We start from the raw sequence: 19,717 nt of genomic DNA, 5'->3' as shown, positions 1-19,717 counted from the left end.
TTTAGGCTATATATTTGTCAAAGTTCATTGAATTATACATTTAATATGGTTATATTTTACTGTATATATAGTATATTTTGATAAAGTTGATTTTAAAAAACCCATCAGGTCAGAACAATACTCAAGGGAGAAAATACCTATTCACCCCACCAGAGATAATGAATACTTCGACAAACACAATGGGGTAAAAAAGAACCTTTACAGTAGAAAGACCCAGTAGCACCACCTTAATTAAGTGACCACTCATATCATTAACTGCAGACAACTTGATTCTATATGATTCCTGATGTTATGGAAAACATGGCATCACCACTGAAGCATTCCAGCCTAAAATCTAACCTGCCTCTAACTAGGCTGGTAGACCTAACTTCCACCTTACAGAACAAAAATAATGTGTCAGTCTAATAAACGTTTATACCAATATTGCAAAACATAATATAGATGTTAAATATAGATGTAAGTCCATGTTTATTATTCTCTTTTCTGTATGCTTGAAAATTTTTGCAACAAAAAATTTAAAAAATGATTAGTTCCCTGGTGTAGTGGCACACGCCTATAATCCCAGCATCTTGGGAGGCTGATCTCTAAATAAAATACAAAATAGGGCTGGGGATGTGGCCTATTTTAGTAGGCATTAGTGGTCGAATGCCCCGAGTTCAATTCCCCATACCAAAAAAAAAAAAAAAAAAAGTGATTAGTCAAGAGGTCTGCTAACATTAAGAGTACAGTGAAACTGCACAATAACAGGCTCTAACATAATGTAAGTTTGGACACAATGTGATTGGAAATTGTTTTTATAGTAGGTTCAAACTTGTCATTTCATTATCCTTGTAATAATGAGGCCTTACCTTTTTACATAACTGGACTTTTTTTATAACATTACATCAAGGGTCTTAACTATTTTTGAGTCACTGAGGGACAAGAGTAGCACAGTAATTTTAAATTACTCATGTATGATAACACTCTATGAGATGACAATTTAAGATAAAACAGGGCTGGGCATAGTGGCACACACTTGTAATCCCAGCAACTGAGGGAAGAGGATTGTGAGTTTGAGGCCAATTGCAGCAACTTAGCAAGACCCTATCTCAACATAAAAATAAAAAGGCTGGGAGCATGGCTCAGTGGTAGTGTGCCCCTGGGTTCAATATCTCAATCCCTAGTACCAGGTGTGGAGGGAACTTGTATCTATAAAAGTGTACTTATATAAAGAATAATTTGATATTTTTCTTTTGTTAATTCACTGATACTATATAACTGAACTCTGGATTTTTTTTTTTTTGTACTGGGGATTGAACTCAAAGGCACTTAACCACATCCCCAGTCCTATTTTGTATTTTTATCTAGAGACAGTATCTCACTGAGTTGCTTAGTGCCTAGCTTTTGCTGAGGTTGGCTTTGAACTCATGATCCTCCTGCCTTCGCCTCCAAAGTTGTTGGGATTACAGGTGTGCATCACTGTGCCTGGCTGGACTTTGGTTTTCAAATTCACATTTAATTCAGATCATAGAGTCTAGTGAACCTCTTGGACAAAGGATAATGTAGTCTATAGTTCCTCTTACAGATCTTACACCAAAGGAGGTTACTAAAAATGTCCTATTTTTGATTTCTCACATTAGTTTTCTCCTTGTTGTGTTAATCATTTCATTGTTCAAAAAAACAGAACTCGACCAACCCAGAAAAAAGGTATAATGTAAACTAAAAAACATTCTGAAACAATATAAGTCATGAACAGACTAGACTACTATTTAAAACTTTTGATTTCTTGACAAGCTACTTTAAAGAACACACACACCTTTTTTAAAAATATTTTTTTAGTTGCAGATGGACACAATACCTTTATTTTTATTTAAATTTATCCATCTATCTATTTATTTCTTTACTTTTAAAAATATTTTTAGTTGTAGATGGACAGAATAGCTTTATTTATTTATTTATTTATGTGGTGGTGAGAATCAAACCCAGTGCCTCACATGTGCTAGGCAAGTGCTCTACCACTGAGCCACAACCCCAGCCCTCATCTTCTTTTTATTTATTTATTTATTTATTTTTTGTGGGGGTACTAGGGATTGAACTCAGGAGCACTCACCACTGAGCCACATCCCCAGTCCTATATTGTATTTTATTTAGACACAGGGTTTCTTAGTGCCTCACCATTGCTGAGGTTGGCTTTGAACTCGTGATCCTCCCGTCTCAGCCTTAAGATTGGCTGGGATTACAGGTATGTGCCACTGCGCCTGGCTCACCTTTTTTATTGTAGTAAAGTATATGTAACATAAATTTTCCATGCTAACTAACCATTTGAAATGTATTGTTTAGTGGCATTAAGTACATTCATACTGATGTGCAGCCATTACCACTATCTTCCAGCTCTCTTTCATTTTGCAAAACGGAAAGCCTATACATTAAACAATAATTTCTTGGGAGTCTGAGGTAGGAGGACTGTGAGTTCAAAGCCAGCCTCAGCAACTTAGAGAGTTGCCCTAAAGCAACTCAGTAAGATGCTGTCTCTTAAAAAACAAAACAAAACAAAACAAAAAAATATATATATATGAATGAGAGCTGGGGATATGGCTCAGTGGCTGAGCACTCCTGGGTTCAATCCCCAGTACTAAAGAAAACAAAAAACAACAATTTGCCATTCTCCCTCTCCCAGCCCTTGGTAACCTCCATTCTACTTTTTGCCTATGAATCTGATTACTTTAGGTGCCTCATCCAGGTGAAATCACACAGTATTTGTCTTTCTGCAACCCTGATCTCTTCTGGTTCTTATTTGCATGGAATATCTTCTTCCACCCATTTATTTCAATCTGTCTGTGTCTTTGGATCTAAAGTTGAGTCTCCTATAGAAAGCAAATTTCTGCCAATTTCTAAGTTTTGACTGGACAATTTAATACATTTACACTTAAAGTAATTACTGATAAGGAAGGACTTCTGTCTTCCTGTTTGTTTCATATATGCTTTATAGCTTTTTAGTCCCTACTTCCTCCTGTATTATTGTCTTTTGTGTTTAGTTGATTTTTCAGTGTCATGTTTTAGTTCCCTTCTCATTTCTTTTTGTATATTCTATAGCCATTTTCATTGTAGTAACATGGGAATTATATTTAACATCATTATGTTTTAAGACTCTAAGCTATTACTTTTTAAATAGTTATGTAAAAAATAACATAAATGATGAATGTGTGTGTATATGACAAAAGGCATTTCAAAAAATTTGAATTCCTAAATACCATATTAAGAACATTATTGGCTGGGGATGTGGCTCAAGCGGTAGCGTGCTCGCCTGGCATGCGTGCGGCCCGGGTTCGATCCTCAGCACCACATACCAACAAAGATGTTGTGTCCGCCGAGAACTAAAAAATAAATATTAAAAATTCTCTCTCTCTCTCTCTCTCTCTCTCTCTCCTCTCTCACTCTCTCTTAAAATATTAAAAAAAAAAAAGAACATTATTATTAGCTGGGCATGGTGGTGCATGCCTATAATACCAGTGGCTTGGGAGGCCGAGGCAGGAGGATCGAAGCAAGTTTAAGGTCAGACTCAGCAACTCAGTGAGGCCCTAACCATCTGTTTCAAAATAAAAAATTAAAAGGGCTGGGGATGTGGCTTAGTGGTTAAGTGCCACTAGGTTCAATCTCTGGTATCAAAAAATAAAAATAAAATTAAAAAAATTAACGTTTCATTTAAACAGTTGTCTTATTTCAAATTCCTGAATTAGAGGCTGAAGACGTGATATAGCTCGTACAAATACTCCTGTGACAATCCAAAGATCATAACAGTAAAACAAGAGTTTGTCCGTCACTATTGGTATTATTTTTTGTTGTTGTTTTGTTTTTTGGTATCTGGGACTGAACCCAGAGAACTTAACTGAGTCACATCCTAAGCCCTTTTTATTTTATTTTATTTTATTTTGAGACAGGGTTTCGATAAGTTGCTTAGGACTTCATTAAGTTGCTGAGGCTGGCTTTGAACTTGTGATCCTCTTGCTTCAGCTTCCTGAGTCACTGGGATTACAGGTGTGTGCCACCATGCCCAGTGAGTATAGTATTTTCATCAGTATCTGGAACATAGCTGATGCAGTTGTTGAATTAATCAGTTAGTAAATCTGCCCCAAATTAACCAGACAAGAATTAAAGCTCTCTAGTCTTTGGAAAAGCATTTTTTATATTTTGAATTTCTTCTAATTGGAAGTTTCTTTAACCTATTACAAAAGACCACAAATGACTTTTATTCTAATTAGCAACACTGAATGGAGACATAATATAGGAAAGACTGGATAAAGCAGATTACTCAATAAGGCTCTTGTTAGCAGGAATTAAAAACCAAACATGAAAGCTATAATGCAATTTTAACCACCTTTCTCTCTCTTGTAACTGTTACTTATAATCAGGTAAAAAGCTATTGAGTAACTATGCAATTCAGAAAAACCAATGCAAAAGATATACAGGCAGAGAAAAGAAAAAGGGTATGTACAGAAACAATTAATGTCAATCTCTTTTGTTTTCTAGTCTATCAAAAAATTTCATTATGACAATCTTGTAAGCATTGCCCCAACACACATGCCCTCCTATTTGCCAGCTAATTTTAGCTGGGAATTTTTTTTTTTAATTCTCTAATATGAGGAAACTGAGAGATCATTTTAAGATAATAGAATTAATTACATTTTACAGACACTCAAAACTGAGATAATCTGACATTATAATTTTAGCATATTCCATATTTTGGAACGAAAATGATCTTTGAGAATGCAGACTTAAATGTATTAGGAGAGATGAGATATTCTGTTGTGGGAATCTCACTTTATATTTTTAGTTTTAAGCTAACAGTGTAGTTTAGCATACTCATACTCATGGAAATAAAAGGTCAACTGGCCTTTATTTAGACTGACGGCTATTAGTACTACTACTATAAAAGATGTGGTAGTACAGGCACTAGTGGAGTTAAGGTACTAGATAGTGATACCATGAATGGAGTCTGGAAATGGAAAATATAAGTACAACCCCTTCAGAAAACTTCTGAGACTTGTCCTAAGGTAATCACTTCTGTTCCACTAAGGTGGTAATACTGGCTTCATCCAGAGGGAAGAGAAACAAAACAATAGAATAATAATCTCTTCTACCACAAGCCAGTATTTCCCAAACCAGGCTAGGGCCCGCCAGCAGTACTTGGCCAGCACCAGAGGGTAGTGGTTTAGCCATGACTCTGAATTCAGAGAGGAAAATGGCTGCTCACTGCACACCCTGCCCTTCTCACTATGGAGGCTGTGGGTCAGACTATGCCAGGAATGAAGCAGAGGAGAGGTTACCGGAGCTTCTTTAGACCACGAAGATGGCAAACCCATTCTGGTTCAAATCACTTCCATGGGGCTCTGTCAAAACCACGCTCATATACCCTGTGTTTGCCTCTGTTGCCTCACCCTTACCCTACAACCACTGAAGCACTTTTTCAAAACCTCTAGAGCAATAAAGGGGTGTTTGAAAATCACTAGTTTAGATTACCTTCAGCCAATGCCAGAATTCCTTGTACAGAGTCCCTGACAGATGCTTGCCCAGAATCCTGAGCCCTTACAGTGTTGCATTATGTACTTATTCTGCCACTCAGAAGATCTGACTCTTAGAAAATATTTCCCAACATCAAACTGAAACCTGCCTCCTTCCTACCTTCATATTTTGGTTCAAGTTCTGTTTCTTGAGGTTGCAAGCCACAGATCTATGTTATTCCCTTTTCCCTGACTAATTAAATTAAACACTATTCACTGGCCAACACCATCCTAAGTCCTACCTCTGCTCTGACAACCCCTCCCCCAGTGCTCCCTGTGTCCTCCACTTCCTGAAGCATACTTGTATGGCCACTCTTTGGCACTTGTGCTTCACAGTCTTGGTTATCTTTGGCATTCTTTAGGCTTTCCTAATAAGAACATAATCTCTTGAGGGTTGTAAAGTCTTGGTCTTTTTTTTTTTTTTAAATGTCTACCTCCATATCCCTTCATCATGCTGTAGCAGAGTAGATGAATACACATGTGTGTCCTCTGTGAACTGGCCCTAACCACAATAGTTTACTTACTTTCTATCACATTTCCTTACAAAAATCTGTTATTCTAATCACTTTCAACTGCCAAACTCTACCCTGTGCCTACCCCCTTTTGCTAATACTTTCTTGTTCTCTCATTTTGACCTCTCCTCCTCTAGGGCAAGGAGTATTAGCCTGGGATTGATGAACTCTGATGCTGTACACAACATATACATTTCTTTTTTGTGGGAGAGGTTCCATAGTTTTTACGCAACTTTCAAAAGATCTCATGACTCAAAAAAAAAAAAAATTACTTTTATAATGCCCTATCGCTTCTCAACCAATTCTCTATTACTAAAGATCCAGTTCATTCCCCTGGATTCAGAAACCATCCATATAAGGGAGATTTTTTTAGGTTCTAAATATATACATATATAATTTTATATATAAACATAAATATCTCTACCATTAACATGATTATCATTTTACTTTGTGAAACTTTAATATCTTTATTGTGACTTAATTCTTTTGTTATGTAATTTTCATGATTATGAACTCTTCACAGCAGGTTCAAAGTCTGCTATATGTATACTTTCTACAAAGCAGGCACTCAATAATACTACTGTGGGCATAAATTAAGATGGTGATTCCCCTTCAACTTAAAAAGTGTAGGAACTCAGCTTCAAAGGTGTACATCACAGCTGTGACACTGACTGGAGTTGGGCAAAATGCCATAGTTAGCTGCCCCCTTACCTCTGCTTTACGAATATTTTCTCTAGCTTCATCTATTTTCTGTTCCAGTTCTGCTCGGCTTTGTTCTGATACAACAACTCCATGGCATTCAAGTTCATTTAGAACCTAAAGAGAAAACAGGTACAGAAAATAATTCTCCTTCTCATCTTTGTTCCTTGAGTGATTATTTGAAAGATTTAGTAACTAAAACCATGATTCCTTTTTTAACAAATTATTATCCTTTCTTTAACTTGTGATTTTGTTTCATTTATTTATTTAATTTAAAAAATCTGGATTATAGACTCTGTAAGTTGCAAAACTAGTACACACTCCCTTCACCCAACTTCCCCCAGTGGTAAAAATTTATATAACTTTACATTAGTAGTTTCCCTTTATCCTCAGGAGATTCTTTCCAAGACCCTCAATGGATGCTAAAAATGCTGGTAATACTGAATTCTAAAATTACTATGTATTTTTCTATAAGCCCTGCAACAATGCTTCTCGGTGGAAGAATTAATCTGTTTTATGTCATGATGCCTTCTTTGCATCGCTAGTCTTGTATTCTGTCGTTATTAAGTAAAATAAAAGGTTAAACAAAACACTCTGATATTATAACAGTTTTCCCTTCAGTTTTGAAGACTGAACCCAGGCCTCACTCATGCTAGGCAAATGATCTATCACTGAGCCAGATTCCTAACCTCAAAAAATTAATGATTTCTAAAAATATATTCTTGTATTTGTTCACTTTACTAAACCATCATTGTCAATTGGGTCTTGGTATTTTGGGTACACATATTATTAATAAATAATGATGGATGTACCTTTTCCTAATATTTAAATCTCTTAACTGGTTTTCTTTAATTAATACATTGGCTAATCCTATATGACACTGAAAAGTAGTGGTGATGATAGATGTTGTTTTCTTGTTTTATCACTGTAATAAGCAGCATGGCTTTGAAGATGTAAATACCTTGGTGTCTGAAACTGTGGGTATTTATGATGTAATTTGCAGAAGTATTAGAGTTAGGAACCTTAAAATAATGAGATCATCCTTGATTACCTAAGTGAGTCCAATATAATCATGTGATATCTTTCAAGCAAAGAATTTTCTCTGGCTAGAGTAAGATAAGAGATGGGTAGAAAGGAAATTAGAGATTCTAAGCAGAAGGATTCAGTGTGCCATTGCTGATTCTGAGATGTGGAAGCACAAGTGCAAGGACCAGGAAGAGTAGCTTCTAGGGGCTAAAGACAGCCTCCAGCTAATAGCTGGGAAGGAGACAGGGAACTCAATCTTGTCTTCTTCTTTTTAGTTGTAGATGGACACAGTACCTTTATTTTATTTATTTTTATGTGGTGCTAAGGATCAAACCCAGTATCTCACATGTGCAAGGCATGTTATTATATATATATATTTATCATTTTTACAAGTTTGTCATACCTTTGTCTAAAATCAACAGACCATATATGCGTGGGCCTACTTCTAGACTCTTCATTTTGTTCCATTCATCTGTAAGTATATCCTCATACCAATGCTAAAACATCTTGATTAGTATAGTTTTATGTCTTGAAACCAGGTGGAGAAAGCCCTCCAATCTAATCCTTCTTTTTCAAAATTGTTTTGGCTATCTTAGATGATTTGCATTTTTACATATCTTTGAGAATTAGCTTGTTAATTAAAAAAATGCTGGGTATTTAACCTGTATTACATTGAATATATGGAGAAAACTGGTATTTAAAAAATAGTCTTCATATACTGGGCGTAGTGGCGCAAGCCTATAATCCTAGCAGCTTGGGAGGCTGAGGCAGGAGGATCTCAAGTTCAAAGTCAGCCTCTGCAAAAGTGAGGTGCTAAGCAACTCAGTTGAGATCCTGCCTCTAAATAAAATACAAAACAGGGCTGAGGATGTGGCTCAGTGGCAGAGTGCCCCCGAGTTCAATCCCTAGTACCCATCCCTCCAAAATAAATAAAAATAGATTTCATATGTAGTTAAAGTCTATATATGTGTCTTTATGCCAGAACTGCACTACCTCAATCTCTGTAGTTTTATAAGCTTTGAAATCATGAAGTAGGAGCTCTCTAACCTTATTATTTTTCATGACTATTTTGGCTATTTGGGGTTTCTTGAGATCTCATATGAATTTTAAAATGGCTTTGTCTTTTCATGTAAATAACACTGTTCAGATTTTGAAGGGAACTACATTGAATTTGAAGAACATTTTGGTATTAAGTGCCATTTAACAATTTCTGCAGCTATCTGGGAGGTTGAGGCAGGAGTATTACAAGTTCAAAGCCAGCCTCAGCAACTTAATGAGATCCTGTCTCGAAATAAAGAAAAAGGGCTGTGGATGTGTCTCAGAGGCAAAGTGCCTTTGGGGTCAATCTCCAGTAACAAACAAAACAAAACAAACACATCAAAAGAAGCCCCCATAAAACAAACCCCAAACAATATCTGCCTTCAGTTCCATGAATACTGGATATGTTCCCAATGGGATTTTGATAGGAATTACATGGAATCTGGACATCATTCTGGGAGTTACTGTCATCTTATCAATACCTTCACTTAATGAACATGAACTGTCTTTCCATTTACTATGCCCTCTTTAATCTAACATCAATGTTTTTGTAGTGCCCAGTGTACAAGTCTTTTACCTTCTTGATATTTTCTTTTTGGTGTTACTAGAAATGAAACTGCTTTCTTAATTTCCTTTTTTTGTTGTTGCTGTGGTACTGGAGATGTATTAATTTCATTTTTTGCAGTGCTCATTGTTAGTATTTAGAAATGCAACTGATTTTTTTGTTTTTATTTTGCATCCTGCAACTTTGCTATAACTGCTCTGGCAACTTTGCTATAACTGCTCTAGAACGCCTATGTTGAGTAAACATGGTGAAAGTGAATATTCTTATCTTGTTCTTGATCTTGAAGGAAACATTTTTGATTTTTCATCATAGACAATCAATTACCACCACCCCCCATCCCAATATCTCATACTAGGATGGAACCTGGGGACTACTACTACAGAGCTACATCCCCAACCTTTTTTTTTTTTTTTTGTTAAATGGTCTCAATAAGTTGTCCAGGCAGGTCTTCAACTTGTGATTGCCTCCTCCCCAGCCTCCTGGGTAGTTGGGATTATAGGTGTATATAACCACACCTGACAACTGTTAAACATTCTTTGTATTTTAAAGCTGACTATGAAGCACTGTGGTTTGATTTTCTTTGTGTTTTACCTTCCTCAAGTTTACTGAGCTTTAGCTCTTGGTTTATAATTTTTATTAATTGTGGACAGATTTTAGAAAAAAAAAAAACAGGCTTTGGGGGATAAGAAGTGAGTGTATTTTGCATGTCAGAGGTATGTGAAGTTTTAACCATAACTTTTAACCATAAGGTATACTGTGGCAGACTATGTTTTTCAAAAAGTTGTTACTACATTTCTCATTCTGCATGTTTTTCCAACTTTGTTACTTCTCCACCAAGAAATAGAGTGTATGTCCTATCTCCTTGAACTATGGACAGGCCTTTGTGATTGTTTCAATAAAATATGATTCAACAATCCCAATGATGTTTCTGAGGCTAGGTCAGAAGAATACACAGGTTTTATTTTTTCACTCTTGGAACTTATATCTTTGGGGCTTTGTGCTACCATGTAAGCAGTATAGCCAACCTGAAGCCACCATGTTGGAGAGATCATGTGGAGAGACCACACAGAGACAGAAGTGTGTAAGAAGCCCTAGCATTCTAGTTCCCAACTGTTTAGATCTTCCCAGCCTAAGAACCAGTTATTTTGGGGGCTGGGGCTGGGGCTCAAGGGGCAGCATGCTCGCCTGGCATGCGCGCGACACTGAGTTCGATCCTCAGCACCACGTACAAATAAAGATGTTGTGTCCACCAAAAACTAAAAAGAAAATAAATATTAAAAATTCTCTCTTTCTCTTAAAAAAAAAAAAAAGAACCAGTTATTTCACATGAGATGACACCAGCACTGGCCATTATCTGATTATTATAAAGTGATAACTGCCAAGTTGAGACTACCAATACCCAGAATACTGAGAGACATTATTAAAAAAAATGCTTTTTAAATTTTTTTTTTTTTAAGCTGGGTATGGTGGCAGATGACTGTAATCCTGTGACTCAGGGGACTAAGGCAGGAAGATCCAAGTTTGAGGCCAGTCTCAGCAACTTAACAAGACTGTCAGCAACACAGTGAGAACCTATTTCAAAATAAGACACAAAGCTGGGTGTGGTGGCACACACCTGTAATCCCAGTGGCTCAGGAGGCTAAGATAAGGAGGATGGTGAGTTCAACATTGGCCTCAGCAACTGAGCAAGACCCTGTCTCTAAATAAAATATAAAAAAGATGGGTGGGGATGTGGCTCAGTGATTAAGTGCTCCTGGGTTCAATCCCAGGTACCAAATAAATAAATAAAATAAAATAAGGTTTGGGAATGCAATTCAGTGGTAAAGCACTCTTGGGTCCAATTCCCAGTTTAATAATCAAAAAACCAAAACCAAAACAACAACAACAACAAACTCAAAAAACCCAAAACACTGTCTTCTGTGAGACAAGTGAAATAAGATGTCAAAGTGGGCAAAAAAATACGTGGGATACAGCAGCAAGCAAGGCCCAATGTTGAAAATATTAGTTTATGATTAGGTTGAAAGTGAAAAAATAGCAGTGTATGAGATGGACCATAGGAGAGTAAAGAGTTAAAAAAAAAAAAAAGAGCCTAGTTCAGGAATCTAAGGAATTTAAATATTTAACCATCGGATAGAGAAAGAACAACCCATGAAAGAATCTAGACAGGGAAAACTGGAACAATGCTGAGTTACAGAGGGCTGAAGAGTGTTTTAAGAAGAAGGGTGTTGTTAGTTATGATGAAACTTGACTGGTTAAGAAAAACGAGAGATCAAGTGTCCACTTTGGATCTTGCAACAGACATCACTGGTTTATGATAAATTTAGAAGGAAAGGAATGATCAGAAGGAAAGCAAGGCAAAGCTTAAACACAATGAGCTGAAAAGTAGGAGGGAGGTCAGGATGTGTAAGTGTGGACAATTCTTTTAAGAAGTTGGACGTGAAGGCAAAGAAAGAGGATATAGATACTAAAAATCAAACTAAAAACAAACTACTATATTTAAAATAATTTTTTTGCACTTGGAGTTTAGTCTTGAAAATATATTTTCATGGAATTTACAATTGTGTCTTCAAAAAAACTTGTCTTGAGAGATGAAAGTCTACTTTAATTTATCATATGTATGCCTCTTCCCCTGCCCAACAAACTGTAATACACCATCAGTAGTCTTTCTTAGGCAATTTTATGGCAAACAGGTGAATTAATGTGTTGCTGCTACAAGGTTTACAGAATTTTTAAGATAAACAGATAAGACTATATTGTTGAGTTTGAGAAAGAACAGAAAACACAGATATGGGTGCTTTTCACATTAATAAAATTTAGCTCCTTAAATGGGTCTGACACTTGGCTTAAGCTGAATGTGACCAGGATTCTACTACACTTACCCGTTGTTGATGAACAATGTTTTTGTGCTCACGTGCCACACGTGTGGCCCATTTCCTAGCCTCTTTATTTAGACTGTGCTCCTCTGTGGTCCCAGTTTCTGATTCTAATTGTCGACTCTACAACACAAGAGAGAACAGAGAGAAAAATATTGTTATCCTGATTGCAACTATTAAACTCAGTAGTTAGACCAAAGGGCCTTCACTTAGCACTTAAAAAACAAGACATACTGAGTATACTGGCACACACCTATAATCCCAGCAACTGTGGAAGCTGAGGCAGGAGGATCCCAAGTTTGAGGTCAGCCTCAGCCTCCTGAGTAGCTGGGATTAAAGGTGTGTGTTACTGTTCCTGGCAAGAAAAAAAAAATTTTTTTTTTTTTTTGATACTAGTATTGAACACAGGGGTGTTTAACCACTGAGCCACATCCCCAGTCCTTTTTATTTCGAGACAGGGTCTCACTTAGTTGCTTAGGGCCTTGCTAAATTACTGAGGCTGGCTTTCAATTCACAGTCCTCCTGCCTCAAGCCTCCTGAGCCACTGGGATTACAGGCATGTTTCACTGTGTCCAGCTAAAAAATAATTTCCTAAATACAAACTGTCCAAAGAGGATTTTTAGAATAAAAAGAGGTATAATGAAATGGAAAGAATTTTATAGACTCACTTGCAATTTAATCTTTTCATGAATTCTGAAGTCAGGTCACAGAAGACATGTGAAAGCTCTTTATAACATATATCTTAATAAATAAAATATTATACAAAGCAAACACAGTCCAGGTGCTAAACAACACACAGAGCAATATTCTCAGCCATCGTCACTATCAAAAATCCTACCATCCAGGCACATGGTAATCCCAGCGAATCAGAAGGCTTTGAAAGGAGGATTCCAAGTTCAAAGCCAACCTCAGCAACAGTGAGGTACGAACCAACTCAGAGAGATGCTGTCTCTAAATAAAATACGACATAGGGCTGGGGGTGTGGCTCAGTGGTCAAGTGCTCCTGAGTTCAATCCCCGGAACTCCCCCAACCATCCCCCAAATCGTATCAGTTAGGCTATAGTGTAGATCACTATCTTTTGTTTTTAAAGATGGACATAATATCTTTATTTATTTTTATGTGGTGCTGAGGATCAAGCCCAGTGCCTCACAAGTGAGAAGCAAGCACTCTACCACTGAGTTATAACCTCAGCCCCTAGATCACTATCTTTTAGAGTGGTCATATTTACAGTGGTTGATTATAGTGAAGGAGCTGCAGGTGACTGCTTCTTTTTAAATGATGACTAATTTAATTTTTAGTTCATTTTTTAAATATTTTCCCTTTATTCTTTTAAAAATGTATTTGAAATATATAAAAGAATGGTAACATATAAGAGACATGAAGCACCTAATTTAAAGAACATTGGTATCTTTTTGAAGCAGAATATGAGAATTAAATAATTAAATAACAGCACTATAGCTTAGCTCTGGAAAAGCTCACTTACTCAATTTGCTTATTTGTAAAGAAGCATACATACAATCTCAGAATAACATACACATATACACACAAACAAATTAGAACTTGAAGAGGGATGCTATAAAAGGTTAGGTGTCAGTTTATGAATTCTGTTAAGGTACAGGAAGGTCAACTAAATTTGATTCTTGAGATCTTCAGAAATAGAATAATTTTAGAAATCATGAAATATTAGTAAAAATGTTTCAGAAGCACGTTGTTCTTTTCCTGCAAAATAAATGTCAATCTAAATACAAGCCTGTGCTTTTGAGTTCTATTTCCTTTGGTTGGAATTGTTTTCCTATTTATTTATTTATTGTGTTGTTCATAAACAAACTCCTAGTCTCATTTCAAGTGCTACCTTTTCAGGAAATCTTCCCTGACTTCTCCAGATGACTAAGGGGCTCTTTTACTTTGACTATACCCATTATATTAATTAATCAGTTTGTTAGAAGTCACTGAGTCTTCACTATCAGGCCAACATCAAGCCATGCCAGTGCTGCGCTGGCTTCAGTTTGCTCTTAGGCAATCTGAGGGCCTGAGCAGTGTTTCACCTAGTTTGGGGCCTCACACAAACACAGAAATGTCCTTAGTAAATGCTAGTTACGCAAATATAACTGAATGCCCTGATTCCAAAGTGAAGGCCAGGGTACTAGATTATTAGGACTGTGCCTTCAGAGACAAAAGAACAAACTTATTTTATTAGAATGAGTTTCTGACTGATGAGAGTCAAAATTATTCTATGTGGGTAAGAACAGAATGAAGAGGGGAGAAAGAGAACTAATTTACTGAGTGCCATGAATTTTAGCACAGGTTCTCAGAGCTGACTTTAGAATTGACATCTTTTCTCCACTCATCCAATTAAAGGTCATCTAATATAATCTGCTGTATGTTTAAATTTGCACTCTAAAATCCATTTAAACATGAATAAAGAAGGAATAAACCTGAATCTCCAAATTTAGTGACTTCTGCAAACTCTTACTTTATGGAACTTATTAGATATTTTAAGAAGCAGTCATTGAAATCTAAAATACATTTATGTGTCACCCTGGCTAACTTAATCCCGTTTCTCCAGGCCTTAGTTTCCTTACTTATAAATCAACATGTCTGGAGATGGAATCTCAGGTTGTCAGCAACCCAGCAATAAATTTTAGAATAAGTAGGATCATTTCTTGACCAGAGAGAATAATGTTCTCTGGATAACGGTCTCAAAAATTATGGAATAAAAAAATTATGTTCATAATGCTACTGTAGCAGGGTGCAGTGGTGCAGCCTATAATCCCAGCAGCTTGGGAGGCTGAGACAGTAGGATAGCGAGTTCAAAGCCAGCCTCAGCAATTTAGCAAGGCCCTAAGCAACTCAGTGAGACACTGTCTCTAAATAAAATAAAAAAAAGGTCTGGGGATATGGCTCAGTGGTTAAGTGCCCCTGAGTTCAATTCCTAGTACTAAAAAATAAAAAATAAAATAAAATAATGCTACTGCTCTGAGCTCCAGATATCTTTCTAGCATTATCTGGGAGTTTAGCCTAACCAAAGAGCAAAAGGGTCCCAATAAAAATTTAATAATATTCCTGAAATATAAATTTATTTGGAATTTAATGAGTGCTAGAGATTAAATTCAAGTTTGGTTAGTATAAATCTATTTATATGAAGTTGTGTATCCATATCTATATAATTTTACCAATGATTACTTTGAATGTTGAGAATTTGGGTGGAAACATAATTTCATTTAGTTCTCAAAACAATCCTAATACACAGAAATTATTATTTTCAACTTATCAGTATAGAAATCTAGGCTCAGAAAAGGTTATGTATCAGTTGGGCAAGATGGTACATGTCTGTAATCCCAGCTACTTGGGAAGTTAAGGTAGGAGGATCACAAGTTAGAGGCCAGTGTGGGCAATTTAGTAAGATCCTGTCTCAAAACAGTGAGTGTGTGTGTGTGTGGGGGGAGGGGGGAGAAGAGGAGAAGGGAAAGAAGGAATAGAAGAAAAGGGTTGTTTTTTCCCTAAAGCCACTCAACCACTAAGCAGTGGGTCTAGAGCCTGTATTGAGACCCTGCTGGCTCAGATTCCATGCTGTCTGTATATGCTTAAACTGTGTCACTAATTGTACTATTTGGTTAATACTAATATTGATAACACAGAGACAATAATATTAAAAAATACACTGCTAAAATATAAGTTTCCTTTGAATGAAATTTTGGAAAGGTTTTTAATTAGAGATAAGACATTTAACTGATTTTTCCTTAAGGAAAACAAAACAAAACAAAACAAAAAAACCCGAACTGGTTCAAATGAGTTTGAGAAGGCTTTAAAAACTAGCAATGTTAAGTTTTTAAAAATTTCCAGTCCATTTAGAATAAAATATTAAGATCTTTAAAAAATTATAAATTAAATAATTTTAAAGAACTAAATAAAGGAAATTAACATTCTAGTACTTTTGATAAATCAATTTTAATACATCTCAACTATTTTGTCCTCAGACACCTCTCAAGATTCATTCCCATCCTCTCCCTCCATTCCTTTTATTTGGGATTGAACCCAGGTTGTTCTACCATTGAGCTATATCCTTAGTTCTTTTTATTTTTTGAGACAAGGTCTTGCTATATTGGCCTTGAACTTGTGGTTCTCCTGCCTCTGTCTCCTGAGTAGGTGGGATTACAGGCATTTGCCATTGTACCAGCTTAATTTAAATTCATTTTAAAGTTACTATAAGGGCACAGAAGGTTCAGACAGATATCTGAGTCCTTACTTTTCAAATCTGTACCCAAAATGTGATCATCTGAAAGAGAAAAAGTGATGAATGAAAACCACTAGCACAGTAAAATACTATTTTTCCAACCAAATTTCGAAAAAAGATAAAATCAGGGTTGTTGTACCATGCCAGGAACAATCTCATTAATCCTCATTTAAGGCAAGTTCTTTACCACTGAATTACATCCCCAGCCCTCATTAACCTTCACTCAAAGTGTATGTACTAATTGTATTTTTCAGTTCATTGGTGGATATTATCAAGTTAATATCAATCCATCTTATTTAAAATTTTTTTTTCTTTTTGTTTTTAGTACTAGGGATTGAACCCAGGGATGCTACCACTGAGATACATCCCCAGTCCTTTTTATTTTTATTTTGAGACAGTCTTATTATGTTGTTGAAGCTGAACTTAACTTTCAATCTTCCTGCTTCAGCTTCCTGAGTTGCTGGCATTACAGCCCAATCTACTAATTCTTTTTGATGTTTTCTAATATATTCAATAAAGTTAACTTTTATTTATTCTCAAGAGGTCCCTTTTGTCAGGAATGCTGGTACGCTCCTGTAGTCCCTGCTACTCAGGAAGTTGAGGCAGGAGGACAGCATGACTCTATGAGTCCTGGACCGGCCAGGGCAACATAGGGAACAGAGTGAAATGCGCATCTCAAGAAAAAGGGGGGCAAAAAAAAGTAAAAAGACCTGGATCTCTGTAGGTTTGTGCTTGGAATGCAATAATAGGTTCAGAATCTATAATTCTGGAATTCAAAATGCTCTGAAAATTACAAAGATCTTTTTTTGTTTTTTTAAGTTTAGAACTCATTTGAAGCAAAGTGAGTTAGTCTTGAACTAAGGAGATGTTATTTATAGGCTTTTATTCATTTAACTTGGTATGAATATTGAAATGTTTTACTGCAAAAAAAAAATACTGTGTTATTTGATCATCGGGTGCTTCCTCATGTCCTATTCAGTGTGTAATGATGGTACAGGGATTGCTTCTGAAAATTTCTGAATTTTGAAACAGATTTGGCCCAAAGCCTTTTTTGGTAAGAGTCTGTAAAACCTAAAGTCACATATTTTAAACATTACACACACCTTGGAGAGGAGGTGGAGCAGTGTACTGTCAAAGACATGTCTTAAGCTTATTCTGATCAAGCTGGGACAGTAGCACCTTCACTGCAGAGAAAAGTGGCAGTTCAACTGCATAATTGGATTGTGTGCCTAGTCTTTCAGGTGAATAAACTAGATAATTAGTGTTGCGATCTGAGCCTTGAGGCAATTCTGGAAGACTGGACAACTAGGTAAAAGGATGTACAGTACAATTCCATTAACGCCGATGAGAACTCTGATAAAGGAGTACCATTCTCTTAGGTCAGAACAGTTAGAATAGCAAGGGCAAATCTAAGCAAAAATTATATCCCTGAAATTTCAGTGACTCGAGAGGCTGAAGCAGGAGGATTATAAGTTCAAGCAACTTAGTGAGACCCTATCTCAAAATTAAAAATAAAAAAGGAGAGCTGAGGGTATAGTTCAATGGCGAAGTGCCTTAGGGTCCAATACCCAATATAAACCAATACACACACAGAGACACACACAAAAAATCCCCAAACCCTGTATGTCAATACATCACCAAGGCATCTATTCAAAGCTCTCTGGATGCTTAGAGAAGGAACTAATCCAGGAGAAAGGTGACTAATCCAGCAGAGGGCCTATCACATAGATGGTAGGCTTTCTATGAGAATCAAATAAACCCTTTCTGGAAGGCTGAAGAAATGAGAACAACCCCTACTGAATGCCTACCTGTCAACACTGCTGATTCTACAAAGTAGCGCTCGTGTCTTTAGCTGCAGCTTTTCAGTTTTGGATGCCACCTGCCACATACACCTGGCACCTATTTACTGAATGGGAAGATTTTCCACAGAATCTCTATCATCATTTTTCCTGTTTATGAGACATTGCTATATAAATACAAAATTACCACCAGTGGAAAGAGCTACCCATAACTGAGATTTTTTTCCCCCTTTTGGTACTGGGAATTGAACCCAGGAGCATTCTATCTCTGAGCTATACCTCAAACCCTTTTTTAAAATTTTATTTTGAGACAGGGTCTCTTTAAGTTGCCCAGGCTGGCCTTCAACTTGCGAACCTCCTGCCTCCTTAGCCTGGCAAGGATCACAGGTGTTCACCAGTTACACCTGGCTTACGTAACTGAGAATTTCCAGGTAAATTTCCTACAAGATATATTAGCCCAATATGGTTCTTTATAGACAAGGGAAATTCTTGTTGAATATTTAATTTTAATAAATGCATAAAAAGCTCCACTTAAGGTTTAGGGATATAGCTCAGTTGGTAGAGTGCTTGCCTTGCATTTAAAAGCCCTGGGTTCAATCCCCAGCATCACTAAACAAAACAAAACAAACCAAAACAAAACAAACTCCACTTAAGCAAACCTTAAATATGCAGAAGTCCTCAAACAAGTGGACTTTTTACTTAATATAACTGTTAATCTAGAGAAGGAAGAGTTAAATATCTGGTGGCCAGAATAACAGGAAAATACCATGTATCAGAAATGTTATGTCAGCCTTTTTGCCACCATTATCTCTGAAGATCTTGTTAATTACAATTCAAGGAAAGTAAAGAGGAAAGGGTTTTCACATTCCCACCAGGAAACTTGAGAGAACATTTCCTTGTTTTCCTGCCTCTATAGATCATACTTATCCAAGTTTTATAGACGTGAGTTTTCCATATTTTTTTCTATCTCTGGTTGACCTTGTGCTTTTTCATAGGATGTGAGAAACACTTTGAAGGACTTATGTTACTGGTTCTGCTAACGGAAGGCGGGCACTTATGCAGGACAGAGATGCTGAAAAGTGCAGGTCATAGGGAGGTAACTGTCAGCTACTGCCTTTCAGGCTTATAAAATGCTAAGAAAGAGGTTAATAAGATTTACTTTGGGTAATACAATAAGAGAACAGAAGTCCCAAGGGACTTGCAGTAATCAGTTTAACAAGGAAGTTAAGTACTGCAAGATTTTGTAATCATTGTAATATCGTCTATATTTGATATTTTGATATTTCCTGAAGCAATGAGGGGCAAAACCTAAAACAAAAAGGAAAAACATAAAGATCCATCTAGCTCTTTACTATGTGCCAGGCATTGAGTCAAAAGTTTAATTTCATACCCAATAAAATAGTCATTTTATATACAAGGAGAATGAATCAAAA

The 19,717-nt window shown here is 36.4% G+C and overlaps 1 protein-coding gene across 2 annotated transcripts in view; it reads right to left on the bottom strand.

The window, feature by feature from the left end:
- The window catches only part of FCHSD2 (FCH and double SH3 domains 2), a 272,647-nt gene that overhangs the window by 41,993 nt on the left and 210,937 nt on the right, over positions 1–19,717 (bottom strand). For both annotated transcript variants that reach the window (XM_081282330.1, XM_081282331.1), the window contains 2 exons: positions 12,257–12,373; positions 6,761–6,865 (listed from right to left, as the gene is read on the bottom strand). In XM_081282330.1, the coding sequence (XP_081138456.1) occupies positions 6,761–6,865; positions 12,257–12,373 (222 nt within the window). The remainder of the gene's footprint in view (positions 1–6,760; positions 6,866–12,256; positions 12,374–19,717) is intronic.

The sequence above is a fragment of the Spermophilus citellus genome (genome assembly GCF_964194105.1).
Source record: "Spermophilus citellus genome assembly, chromosome: 2".
NCBI classification, from domain to species: Eukaryota; Metazoa; Chordata; class Mammalia; order Rodentia; family Sciuridae; genus Spermophilus; species Spermophilus citellus.
Note: the sequence above shows the minus strand (reverse complement) of the source record. Positions and strands in the feature narration are given on the sequence as shown.